Source organism: Pyricularia grisea, chromosome I (assembly GCF_004355905.1).
Source record: "Pyricularia grisea strain NI907 chromosome I, whole genome shotgun sequence".
NCBI classification, from domain to species: Eukaryota; Fungi; Ascomycota; class Sordariomycetes; order Magnaporthales; family Pyriculariaceae; genus Pyricularia; species Pyricularia grisea.
The window spans coordinates 765,568-776,415 of NC_044973.1; the positions used below are offsets into that span (position 1 = coordinate 765,568).

The following is a 10,848-nucleotide window of genomic DNA, read 5'->3' on the forward strand; positions in this document are numbered from 1 at the left end:
ACGTGGACGTTTGGTTATAGTGGCTATTAAATCGTTAAAATTGGTAAAGACAAGCCCGTTTCGATTATAAATTTGAATATCAATTAATCATGTTATATCTACCCGTTTGTTTATTACGTTTCATTCGGCAGTATCACAACCACATTTTCAATTTATAAAGCACTAACCGATATTACCCGCCGCGCGCAAAAGCCCTTGAGCTATATCCAAAGATAAAATAAAAGTTAAATAAAATCGAAGAATTCCAATATTTATCAAAAAACCAACTTCCACAAACAAGTAAAGCCGCCAATACCCCAATTCAACCATTTCGATTGTTAAAAATATAAACTAAATCGTTGTTAACTATTTCACTAATTGCTACATTTCACGTAGATCAGTATTAAAATGTACTGGTTGACTATCTGCTAAACTATTAACGTTAAGAAATGGCCTGAGTATTAGTGGTCTCGGATTGAAAGTAGACAGAGACCAGGCCTGGAGTTACATAATGACCATTTGGTTATCATTCTGGGAACAGGACCCAAGTTACAGGGGGAGGGGAGGCTTTAAATCTTTATCAAATGATTCTTTTCGGAATATACCAAAATTGTTCATCTCGCGGATGTCGCTTAACGGTCCAGTGATGAGAGCTGCCAGCCATAGCAAGAGAGAAAAGAGCGAAAGAGAGAGGGATGGCCGCCTTGCCTATACAGAGTGTCGCCAGCGGCATACCTTCCTGAACCTTCACTCAACTTGATCGATCTATCAAACTCTCCTTACAGAAAAGCTTGGCGTAATGCTTGCTACCAGCTATGGAGACTCCAGGTTACAGAGCCAAAATTTTCAACCAAAATAGCAGAATTGTAATTTACGAAAATAAGTAGGAGGCAACTTCTTGATCCTTCCTCAACTTAGAGATCTTTGAACCATTTCAAGGTCATCACTTCCAAGAGCCTAGTTAATCATCTGGGGTCAACGCCGTAAAGGTGACTCGAAAGCGGTTGTTTGGGGCGAAGCAGTCGATTTATACCTTGTTCGTGAAGGCCACCTGTACTGAGGAGCCACCAAATGTACCAAGCCAGCTTTAGCCTCTGGGCTCACAGGTATGTACGAAGGTGCATGGTGTATTTAGTAAGGTAAGCGGTTGTTTTGAAAAGCTGCCAAGCGAGCAAATAGAGTCAACCTTGAACCTCAGCACAACACAGCCAGAAATTGCGAGCGTCAGCCAATTTTTGCACCGTGGCTGACAAAGCTTGGATACTTTCACTGCGCACTCCGCCCGCTTGTCCTTTGATTCGTATGAACTTTTGCGTCGCCAAGCCTACAACCTGGGCCACGAAGCTGGCAAAGCCGAGGCGCTGCTGTGGGCCAAGGTATTTTGATGCAGTTGGGCCTCCGTCGTGCAGTTTTCGTCCCTGTCATTTGGCAAAGTCGCTAAGATGCTAAGATTGCACGATTGTGATGGTAAAATAAAACAAGGTATGTTGGAGTATTTCCCATGAAAATCAACAATCTCGCATTTGAAAGTCCATACATTTTGACGAGCTCCCGTCTTACCTCACCCATAATATGTTTCCGAACGACATTCCGAACAAAGGGGGCTCTGATTTTCCTTACATAATTGGTGGCGGGTGACGCAAAGTAACCAGCTTACTATTCGTCCAAACCAACGTATTCAATGACTGACTACCGAATATGGTATCAAAATGTAGTAGTTGCCTAATGTACAGTACTTAAGTACCTAGGCAGGGCAGGCTGTCACAAAGACACGAAAAAAGGCGTATGGCACCACAAAGCCAAGAGCTGGCTGCGCTCCAGGTAGGAAGTAACTTATCCGATCTTGCAACGTGCATGCAGATGCCTTGATTGGTCGGAAAGTTGTCCTACAAACCACTCCTCTTTATTTTCAAACGGCGCGAGTGTTGGGCCTCCACCAGCAAGCCCCTCCGCAAGTCTTACTATGTTTCTGCCATTCTTACTGGGATAGTTGCTACAACAGTCAAGAACTTCTGTATATAATCATTTGGCTCCTGTTGATTAGTTTGTGTTGTTTTTTTGGGATTATACTCAGACATCCTCTTCACAATCTCATAAAGTTTTCATACCAACGAACAGATTCCTGACTAACCTCGACACACTTCCATCCACTAGAGTTTCCTTTGTCTTTCTGCCGCTACCAGCTAACAAGAACAATAACCTGCCCAGATCACCGCATACACGATTCCAACGGGACCAGCCATCAAATGCAGTTCAGTTCGCCTTTGCAACTCGCCGGGCTTCTCGCCCTCGCCGCGACTGTCAACGCACACTTGCATATGTCCACACCGGCGCCATTTCCCGGCTACAACAGTGGTCCGTTGGGCAAACAACCTGACGGAAGCTTCAACCCCTTCCCGTGTCAGGGCAAGATGACCGGCGGCACTGCGACGGAGCTTCAGCTGGGATCTTCAGGCAACAAACTGGTTTTCAAGGGCAGCGCCGTGCACAGCGGTGGCTCTTGCCAAGTCTCACTAACCTACGAAGCTAACCCAACCAAGGACACAGTATGGAGGACCATCACGTCGTTCCACGGCGGCTGCCCGATCAAATACGAAGGAAACATGCCCGAAAACGCCGCAGCCGTCCTCGACTCGGGCCTCACCTATGACGTACCCGCCGACATCCCCGAGGGCGAGGCCAAGATCGCCTGGACCTGGATCAACAGGACCGGCAACCGCGAATTTTACATGCAGTGCGGCCCAGTCAAGCTGAGCGGCAAGGGCGGCAGCAAGGCCAACTTTGAAAAGCTGCCCGAGATGGTCGTCGCCAACGTCGACGGCTTCCCCTGCAAGACCGAGGAGGGCAAGGATTACAAGTACAAGAACCCCGGCAGCAAGGTCGTGAGCGCACCTGGTCTCAATCTGGTGACGCTCGAGTGCGGCGCTGGTGGTGGTGGTAGCGGCGGTGCTGCTGCTCCCGCCCCTGCCCCTCCTACTCCTACTCCTGCGCCTGCTGCGGCTCCCGCTCCGGCTGCTGGTGGCGGTGGCGATGGCTGCACGGCTGGTGCCTTCAAGTGCGTCGGCGAGTTCAAGTTTCAGCAGTGCGCCAACGGAGCCTGGGCCGCCGAGATGCCCGTCGCTGCCGGGACAAAGTGCCAAGACGGCAAATTTGTTAAGCGCTCCCTGGAAAGGCTCCATATGCGTGACTTTGACTGGTCGGTCTAAAGGAGCTTGAAAACGAGGGTCTTTTTTTCAGACTGTGGATAATTATCATGGAATTTCTTTTCCTTGTACCTATCTTTGGATTATTTGGTTGCATAGCGATGGTTATTGCATAGCATGGGCATTGGGTACCGGCAATTTGGACTTCGGCGTCTGGGAACCGTGGGAACATCTTTGCGGCGTTATTTGTTTTTTCTTCTTTTCTTTCGCCATCTATACCTGGACTCAACATTCCGCATTCCATGGCGATATGATAGAAGAGCCGTGGTCTGCACTGCATGCACGTGCTTCACAAAACAATATTTAAAAGCTTTGTGCGTTTCTCGGCTGGTATTCCCGCAAATCGAACAGAGGATCAACATTGCTCGATGGTTTCCTTGATATAAAAATGAAGCGTTGCATGCGCAGGCTGGTAAAGATCTGACCACCATAGATCGTCGACATTAAAGGCAAACAATGGGTAAAATGGGCTCCAGACACAGCCTCAGCAGCGTATACAAGTGTGGTACCAGCGATGCATCTAAGCATGCCGCACTTCTCGCCTTTACCGCCCTGAACTATGCCATTGCTCTATTTTAAGTTCAGCCCCCTATCTAATGCTTTTTTTGCTGGTTGAATCGTTGGCTCATCCGGAACTTACGTTCGGGATTTCCGCGTTTATCTGATATACGCGATGGAGAAGCAATATACCATCTATTGTACAGCTGACAAAGTGAGATCATATTTTAATGGTCCTCTAACCAAATTGGTACACCTGAACAGCAGAGCGCTACTCCTGAGGCTGAAGTTCTGTTAGTGTAATTTGAATCGAATTGTTTAGATGAAAAAGGTAATATCAAAGATGGGGGATAAACGTCCAGCATGGTAATCTGTTTGGAAAAAGATTAATCCGGAACAGTTTCCCTTCTCCATTCTTGATTACTTTCCCTTACGTAGTCTATCAAACTCATTTGGGTAGGTTCCAGGTTGTGGCAATGTTTAGTTTGTCTATCGAGTTTTGCCGGACTCGTATACCGGTGCCTGTCAAATTTTAGCACCCAATGCAGCTCCTTCTTTCAACAAGTCTCCTCTAACTTTGAAGGATATTGAGCCTGACATTGAACTGAGGCCATCCGACCTTTGATGATGCGCACATCCCATCCGTCATCCCTTAGGGCTGGCCACTCATATTTATTAGGAAGCCGTTGGCTTGGCAAACACTGCAGATGATGTTTTCCCCTTGCGACTTGCGCATTAGCTATTCAGGGGCACGGACTAGCGCAAAATTGCTCAGCTCAATGGATCTTCTATAAAAAAAAAACCAAGTAAGCTCCTTTTAGCATCGACACTAGCCCCTGGCAGCTCGGCGCTTGCAATTCAGCAGCAACTACCGCCCATGGGCCTAGACTGCGGCTGTTCTAGGACCTGATCTTGACCCCTTTTCGCAACGAGGTATAAAGCTTTGTCGCGATGCTTCGTTCAACGACATTCATAGGAACCAAGAACAGCAACAATCTTTCTCGCTCCTAATTAATTCCTTGTCCCAAACCAACACCAGTCAAGGCCTGCCTGCCTTTGTCCCTTTGTCCCTTTGTCAATCACCCACTCTGACCATGCGACGTACGCTCTCTACCGTCGGCATTCTGCTGACTCTCGCCACCGTCGTTCTGGGAGGTCCCACCTTGAAGACTAGCCGTAACGCAAAATGCGGTGCGGCCTCTGGGTCTACCTGTCTAGGCTCGACGTTCGGCAACTGCTGCTCGAAAAACTGGTGGTGCGGTAGCGTAAGCTTTTTTCTCTCTCTCTCTTTTATTTGAAGTTTTAAATAATAGTTCTGCCTTATGCTGGGTTTAAATGCTGACATTCTTCTTAAACAGACTGACGCCTATTGTGGAGCTGGCTGCCAGTCCGGGTATGGCACCTGCACCACTAGCGTCACGACCACTACTTCCAACGGTGGGACTTCTACTCCCTCCGGCGGAACTACCGCTCCTGGGCTCGTGATCAGCACGGACGCCAAATGCGGCAACGGGTTTACCTGCCAGGGTTCAACGTTTGGTAATTGCTGTAGCAAGAATGGCTGGTGCGGTAGGGTAAGTCTGTCCTATACCTACTACGACGCAGCAGCACGAAAGTGGCTAACATACAGCAGAGCAACGCCTACTGCGGCGCCGGTTGCCAGAGTGCATTCGGATCCTGCAAAGCCGTGGCTTCGGCATCCACCTCTTCCGCCAGCTCGTCCTCTACCGGCACTGCAAACACTCCGAGTCTCAAGGTCAGCACTAATGCTAAATGCGGCAACGGCTTTACTTGCCAGGGCTCGGCGTTTGGAAATTGCTGCAGCAAGTATAACTGGTGTGGCAGTACCGAAGCTTATTGTGGGACCGGGTGTCAAAGTGCTTTTGGACGTTGTGATGGCCTGGTGAGCTCGTCGAGTTTGTCGTCTACCACTAGCCACACGACCACCTCATCTTTGACAGCTGAATCCTCCACTATTGCGTCGTCTACCTCGAGCAGCTCCGTGTCTGCCTCAAGCAGTTCTGAGTCCGGATCAACTGCAACGTCTTCATCAACCGCTACCTCTTCTGTTGAAAGCTCTGCTTCCGCTACTACAATCACGACTTTATCGACATCGTCCTCTTCTACTGAAAGCTCCCCTTCCGCTACCAGTACCGAAACGTCTTCATCGGCATCTTCCTCGTCCACTTCTAGCCTTGCTCCCACCTCTGAATCTGTCGGCACATCTTCCTCGTCTACATCAAGCGCCACTTTAGCCAGCACCACCGATACTTCTTCATCAACCTTGACGTCTACTGCCAGCGGCACCACAACTCTCACCTCGGACGCCACAACTGCTACAACGGCCACATCGGACGCGACGACAATTACTCCATCGATGGTCACCTCGGATACCACGACGGTTGCCCCAGGCACAGTCACCAGCCAGACTTCGACATTGGTGTCAACCACCATAGCTTCCACATCCAATACGGCAGGCTCTAGCTCGACTGAAACCTTCTCAGCTTCCACCATTGAGACAAGCTCTTCGACCGAGATCCCAACTTCTACCCTGGAAACTTCCAGCTCTACTTTGTCAGCTACATCCAGCAGCAGTGATAGCACGACTTCCAGCATCACCTCAGATGTGCCCACAGCTTCTTCCACTGAAACATCCAGCTCCACTGAGACAGTAACAGTTAGCAGCAGCAGCAGCAGCGATGGCACGACTTCCAGCATCACCTCAGATGTGCCCACAGCTTCTTCCACTGAAATATCCAGCTCCACTGAGACAGTAACAGTTAGCAGCACCAGCACCAGCAGCAGCAGCAGCAGCAGCAGCAGCAGCGATGGCACGATTTCTAGCATCACATCGGAGGTGACCTCGCAGACTACATCAGAGACAACGGATAGTGCAACCTCAAGCACATCAACAATAACTGTGGAGACTGCAAGTAGTACCTTGGTTCCTACCACATCGGAGACCGCATCGTCGGCATCTGAAACCTCGACTGCTGTAACCTCAACAGTGACTCTATCTACATCTACAACTTCTAGCTCCTCCACTGTTGACTCAACTGATGCTCCAACCATGACCACATCGACTATCACTGCAGAGGATACTAGCACCCTGGTTCCTACCACATCGGAGACCACGTCATCTTCTTCTGAAAGCTCGACTGCTGTAACAACAACTGCAACCTCATCCACAGCTTCAAGCTCTACTGCCACCGAGTCAACCGATACTCCTGCCACATCAACTGCAACTTCGTCTACCGCTCCAAGCTCTACTAACATCGAGTCGACCAATTCCGCTGTGACCGAAACTGTAACCTCGTCTACATCTTCCAGCTCCACTGTTATTGAGCCGACCGATACTGCTTCGCTTACATCGTCAAGCTCCACCACGGCTCCGCCAGAGACCATCAGCACGTCAACCTCTAGCAGCACTTCGATCTCTAGCAGCTCCACCACCACCTCGGCCGCACCAGAGACCACTAGCACGTCAACCTCTAGCAGCGCCACCACTTCGGCCGCGACAGCAACCACACACGCATCAACTTCAACCACGTCAACAGCTACTAGCACTACCGCCTCTGCCGTCCAAACACAAGTTCTCCCCACTATGGCCGCCTTTGTGCTCCGTCAATTCAACAAAACCAAGCCGGCATGCGATTACTTTACGGGTGGAAGCAAAGTATTTCTGAGTGGCCGCTTGAGAGATAGCGATAAGGATGCAAACGGCATCTACCAGGGCTTCGTGACAAGATGCCGAACAGCTGCCAACAACGAAACCCCACTCCGCCAAGTGCTTGTCGTACAGGTCACGGACAATTTTGGGTTATGCGTTGGGTACAATGGTCAGTACAATGAAAAGAACCTTGGATGCAATCCCAAAAGCCTCATCGAGTACAGCGCCACCTTCTCACGCGTGCCCAACGCCAAGCGCAAGCGAAGAGACATCTCTGCCAGGCGTCCGGCTCCTCCCGGAGTCGACACCGGCCGGGTAGCCTAAGCACACACCCTGCCGCCGACAGGAAGCCTTTCGCTGCCGGCGCAGAAGCCATTCTGTGGTCGCGCTTGCGATGAAGTTGCTTCGTGGCGATGAATTTTGGGATAAAACTAACTTGGCTACTCCTTTGCAAATTGGGACCATGGTTATTGTGAAGCACATACTGGCACGTATACTATTGGTGCCCGCTGGGCACAATGTAGAGTCGAATTACAAATAGGCTTTGTGGATAGTTCAATTAACTCATGAAGCATAGCAAAGTCTCAAAGTGATGAACGTTAATTCGGACAACATATGTTGCATGCGACTGATCTGGGCCAATGCATCCCTCACAAGGGCGATGCCTTCTATCAGCGTCACGCCAATCTCAGCAGCTCTGTTACTTCCTTTCCTCTCCTCAGTTTAGAACCTTTGACGAAACGTGCCAAAAAAAAACTAGCTTCCCTGCCATGCTTACCCTGTCCGTGATAACTGTCAATGGTTTAGCCCCCGAAGCTGATGTCGGTGGCACACCGGCTCTAGACACGCCACAGTCGTCATCTGTATAGCTGGCCCGCACTCTCCGGTGCTCATGCGCAGCGTGAATAGGACCTCACTTTGTTTCTAGAACTTCACTTTAATTAACCTTGCACCCAGAGTACATTACCACGACAACAACCTTGGAACCAATCTGATGTTGAAACTGCTTTGTTGTCTTGTTACTTTACTACTTTCTGGAGTCGCTAAAAATATCTTTCACATTTTTGAATATTTTTTAGTAACCTCCAATAGCCTTCTTTACCCACTTTCCAAGACTGCTGCCCCGTCCGGCCTGTTCCTTATTGTTTCTCCCCGGTATACATCTTCTCCAACGCTCGTCGAAATCCTCCATCCAACAAGTTTCAATTTTTAGGTACTCAGGCCAGTCATAAGTTGTATACTCTCTTTCTTCGCATTCAGAAGCGATTAAAACGCCTAATTTGTTTTCCGTACCGTCATGATCTTTATATTCTACATGACACCAAGACATTCGCTTTGCGGCATAGTGTTGTTGTGGCTCGTAGTCATAAAGAACATTAACGATACATTCGTTAATATCCCTATATGGATAATCTTCCGAATGTTCTGATGCGAAAACGCCGTTAGAAAACAGGGCTGGTAAAGTGGTGACGATAACGATGGACAAATGTAGTGCAGCGTACATCTTTATGAGCTTATAAAAAGTGAAATAGTACAAAGTAGAATTAGTTCTCGATTGCAAAGGAAACCCGTGAGGGAAATAAAGAGACTTAGGTAAAAGGTTGAAACGGTAATTCAAAGCTAAGAGTAAAATCCGAGGTGGTTATATTGTTGAAATAAAAGCTGATAGCTCTGAGACGTAGTTGTCCCGCTTTACAAAGGATAAACCGAACCCTTTATTTATTATTCTTGTCTCCCTATTTTGAGGACATTTCCCTTGAATCTTTTGTTTTTATTTATGCTTCCTGCATAAGACATTAATCTGATTTGTTCATGCATCTATACTTTTTGTCAAGAAGCTTGGATTTTGTACCTCACACACTTAGTCGTGCAGCTTGAATACGTTACTTACTTGGATAGCTTATTTTACCTTTTCCTTGGTAAATCCCTGCCTAACAATTCAAATAGTAAAAGTAGTAAAAGTACAGGTCGGCGAGAGAAGCAAGCTCAGCATGCAGCTGATGGACTGATGCGAATTCCTCCTGTTCCCTTGATGTTCCGAGGTTATGGAGAGCATACCGTTCGCTTGTTTTTCACCATGATTCAATAGTGGCCAATGGTCAATGGCTATGTGCAGTACAGACAAGAGGTGACAAACACAAATAAGGCGCTCACGACAGACTCGCAGCGCTGGATATGTGGCACAGGTGGGTTGCCGCCGAAAAGTAACTAGGGAATCTGGAGTGGAATTCTTTGGGTGTGGGTACATTGGCAGACAATATCGGTAGGTACAGCACCTTACCTTATGTAGCCCCTATGTGCACACCTTCACAGTGCAAATAGCTACTCTTACGCAATTGTCAGCTACGTCCGCAAAATGCCTGAGTCTATTCAAACGTCCGGAGACAGTGACAGCTGTGTATGCCACACTGAGCGGAAGGGAAATTATAAAGAGCCTTGGTAAAAGTGATACTGGCCGAGATACCAAGATTTAGTGGTTGGTTGACACGACCCTTTCAAGTTCGAGACCAGTCCGTTAGAGCTGAAAATCACAGAGCCGCACAGCAAAGGCATTAAACAAGGCTGGAGGGGTGGAGATGAAGGTGTCAAACACATCCCGAGAGCCCACGAGATATCTTGCGGAGCTGGTGTTGGAGCTCGGATTGTGTCGTTGCGACCTGATACGGAATTTCGGCATATGAGGGTTAGTCTGGGTTTTGTCCACATGTAACCTTTGGCAAAGTATATTAGAAAATATGACAGGTGAGATTATATGGTGGAACTTTGTGGCGCAAATGTGATTAGAAGACGTGACCAAAGGTAATCGTGTTGGACTTTGGGCGTTTCAAATCGCAAACGGAATATCACAACATATTCGGCTGCCGAAATATATATTTTGGATAGAACGAGGCAGACTGACAGACTAAACGATGCCATGGCATGGCGGTGCTTATCTGGGGATCCCAGCTACAACTGTCAGGCCGCGTAAACCCTGAAGGTATTTTTATCTCCTGCTACTAAAGAAAAAGCTACATGAAGCTGAGTAATTGTTAAGAAGTTGGCTTTTCACAGTTCGGATCCCAGGTCTCCAGGAAACACGTGTTTGGCATCGTTTGTTACTGTCCTGACCTTCCACACGGTCACTGTAAAACCGAATCAGAAATTTTGCGTTGTTTTCGTTTTTCAGTCCTTCTCAGCTATTAAGACAGCCCTATTGATCTGTCGTATACCGCAACCCTCTTGAAGCAGTGAATGTGATCATCGGGCTCGATTGCAGCCATGTTATGCTCGAGCAAATAGAAAAAGCTCTGTCGTGTACTTTTTGGTGAGGTGTAGTGTCGATCATGTCAAATACTCATAGTCGCGCAATAACCGTTGGCATGCAAGCCGTGGCGGAGCTGCAAAGTTGCGTCGCTGCCAAGGTTCAAAGATGGATTGTTAGCGTTGACGTCGGCGGCACTACCAGCTGGTGTTCACACATCCAACTAGGGCTGAAATGGGAGTAAAAGGGGGGGGGGG

The 10,848-nt window shown here is 48.3% G+C and overlaps 3 protein-coding genes across 3 annotated transcripts; 2 read left to right on the top strand and 1 right to left on the bottom strand.

The window, feature by feature from the left end:
• Positions 1 to 2,225: 2,225 nt before the first annotated feature.
• PgNI_05315 (uncharacterized protein) lies at positions 2,226 to 3,185 on the top strand (the record flags this gene model as incomplete). Its single annotated transcript, XM_031125348.1, has 1 exon — positions 2,226 to 3,185. One exon carries the CDS (start codon positions 2,226 to 2,228, stop codon positions 3,183 to 3,185), a length of 960 nt encoding a protein of 319 aa, XP_030981834.1.
• Positions 3,186 to 4,774: 1,589 nt separating this feature from the next.
• PgNI_05316 (uncharacterized protein) lies at positions 4,775 to 7,674 on the top strand (the record flags this gene model as incomplete). The annotated part of the gene is made up of 3 exons (XM_031125349.1): positions 4,775 to 4,945; positions 5,039 to 5,254; positions 5,311 to 7,674. The coding sequence occupies 3 exons, from the start codon at positions 4,775 to 4,777 to the stop codon at positions 7,672 to 7,674; spliced, it is 2,751 nt and encodes a 916-aa protein (XP_030982591.1).
• On the bottom strand, positions 5,553 to 6,527 carry PgNI_05317 (uncharacterized protein; the record flags this gene model as incomplete). Its single annotated transcript, XM_031125350.1, has 1 exon — positions 5,553 to 6,527. One exon carries the CDS (start codon positions 6,525 to 6,527, stop codon positions 5,553 to 5,555), a length of 975 nt encoding a protein of 324 aa, XP_030982599.1.
• Positions 7,675 to 10,848: the final 3,174 nt, after the last annotated feature.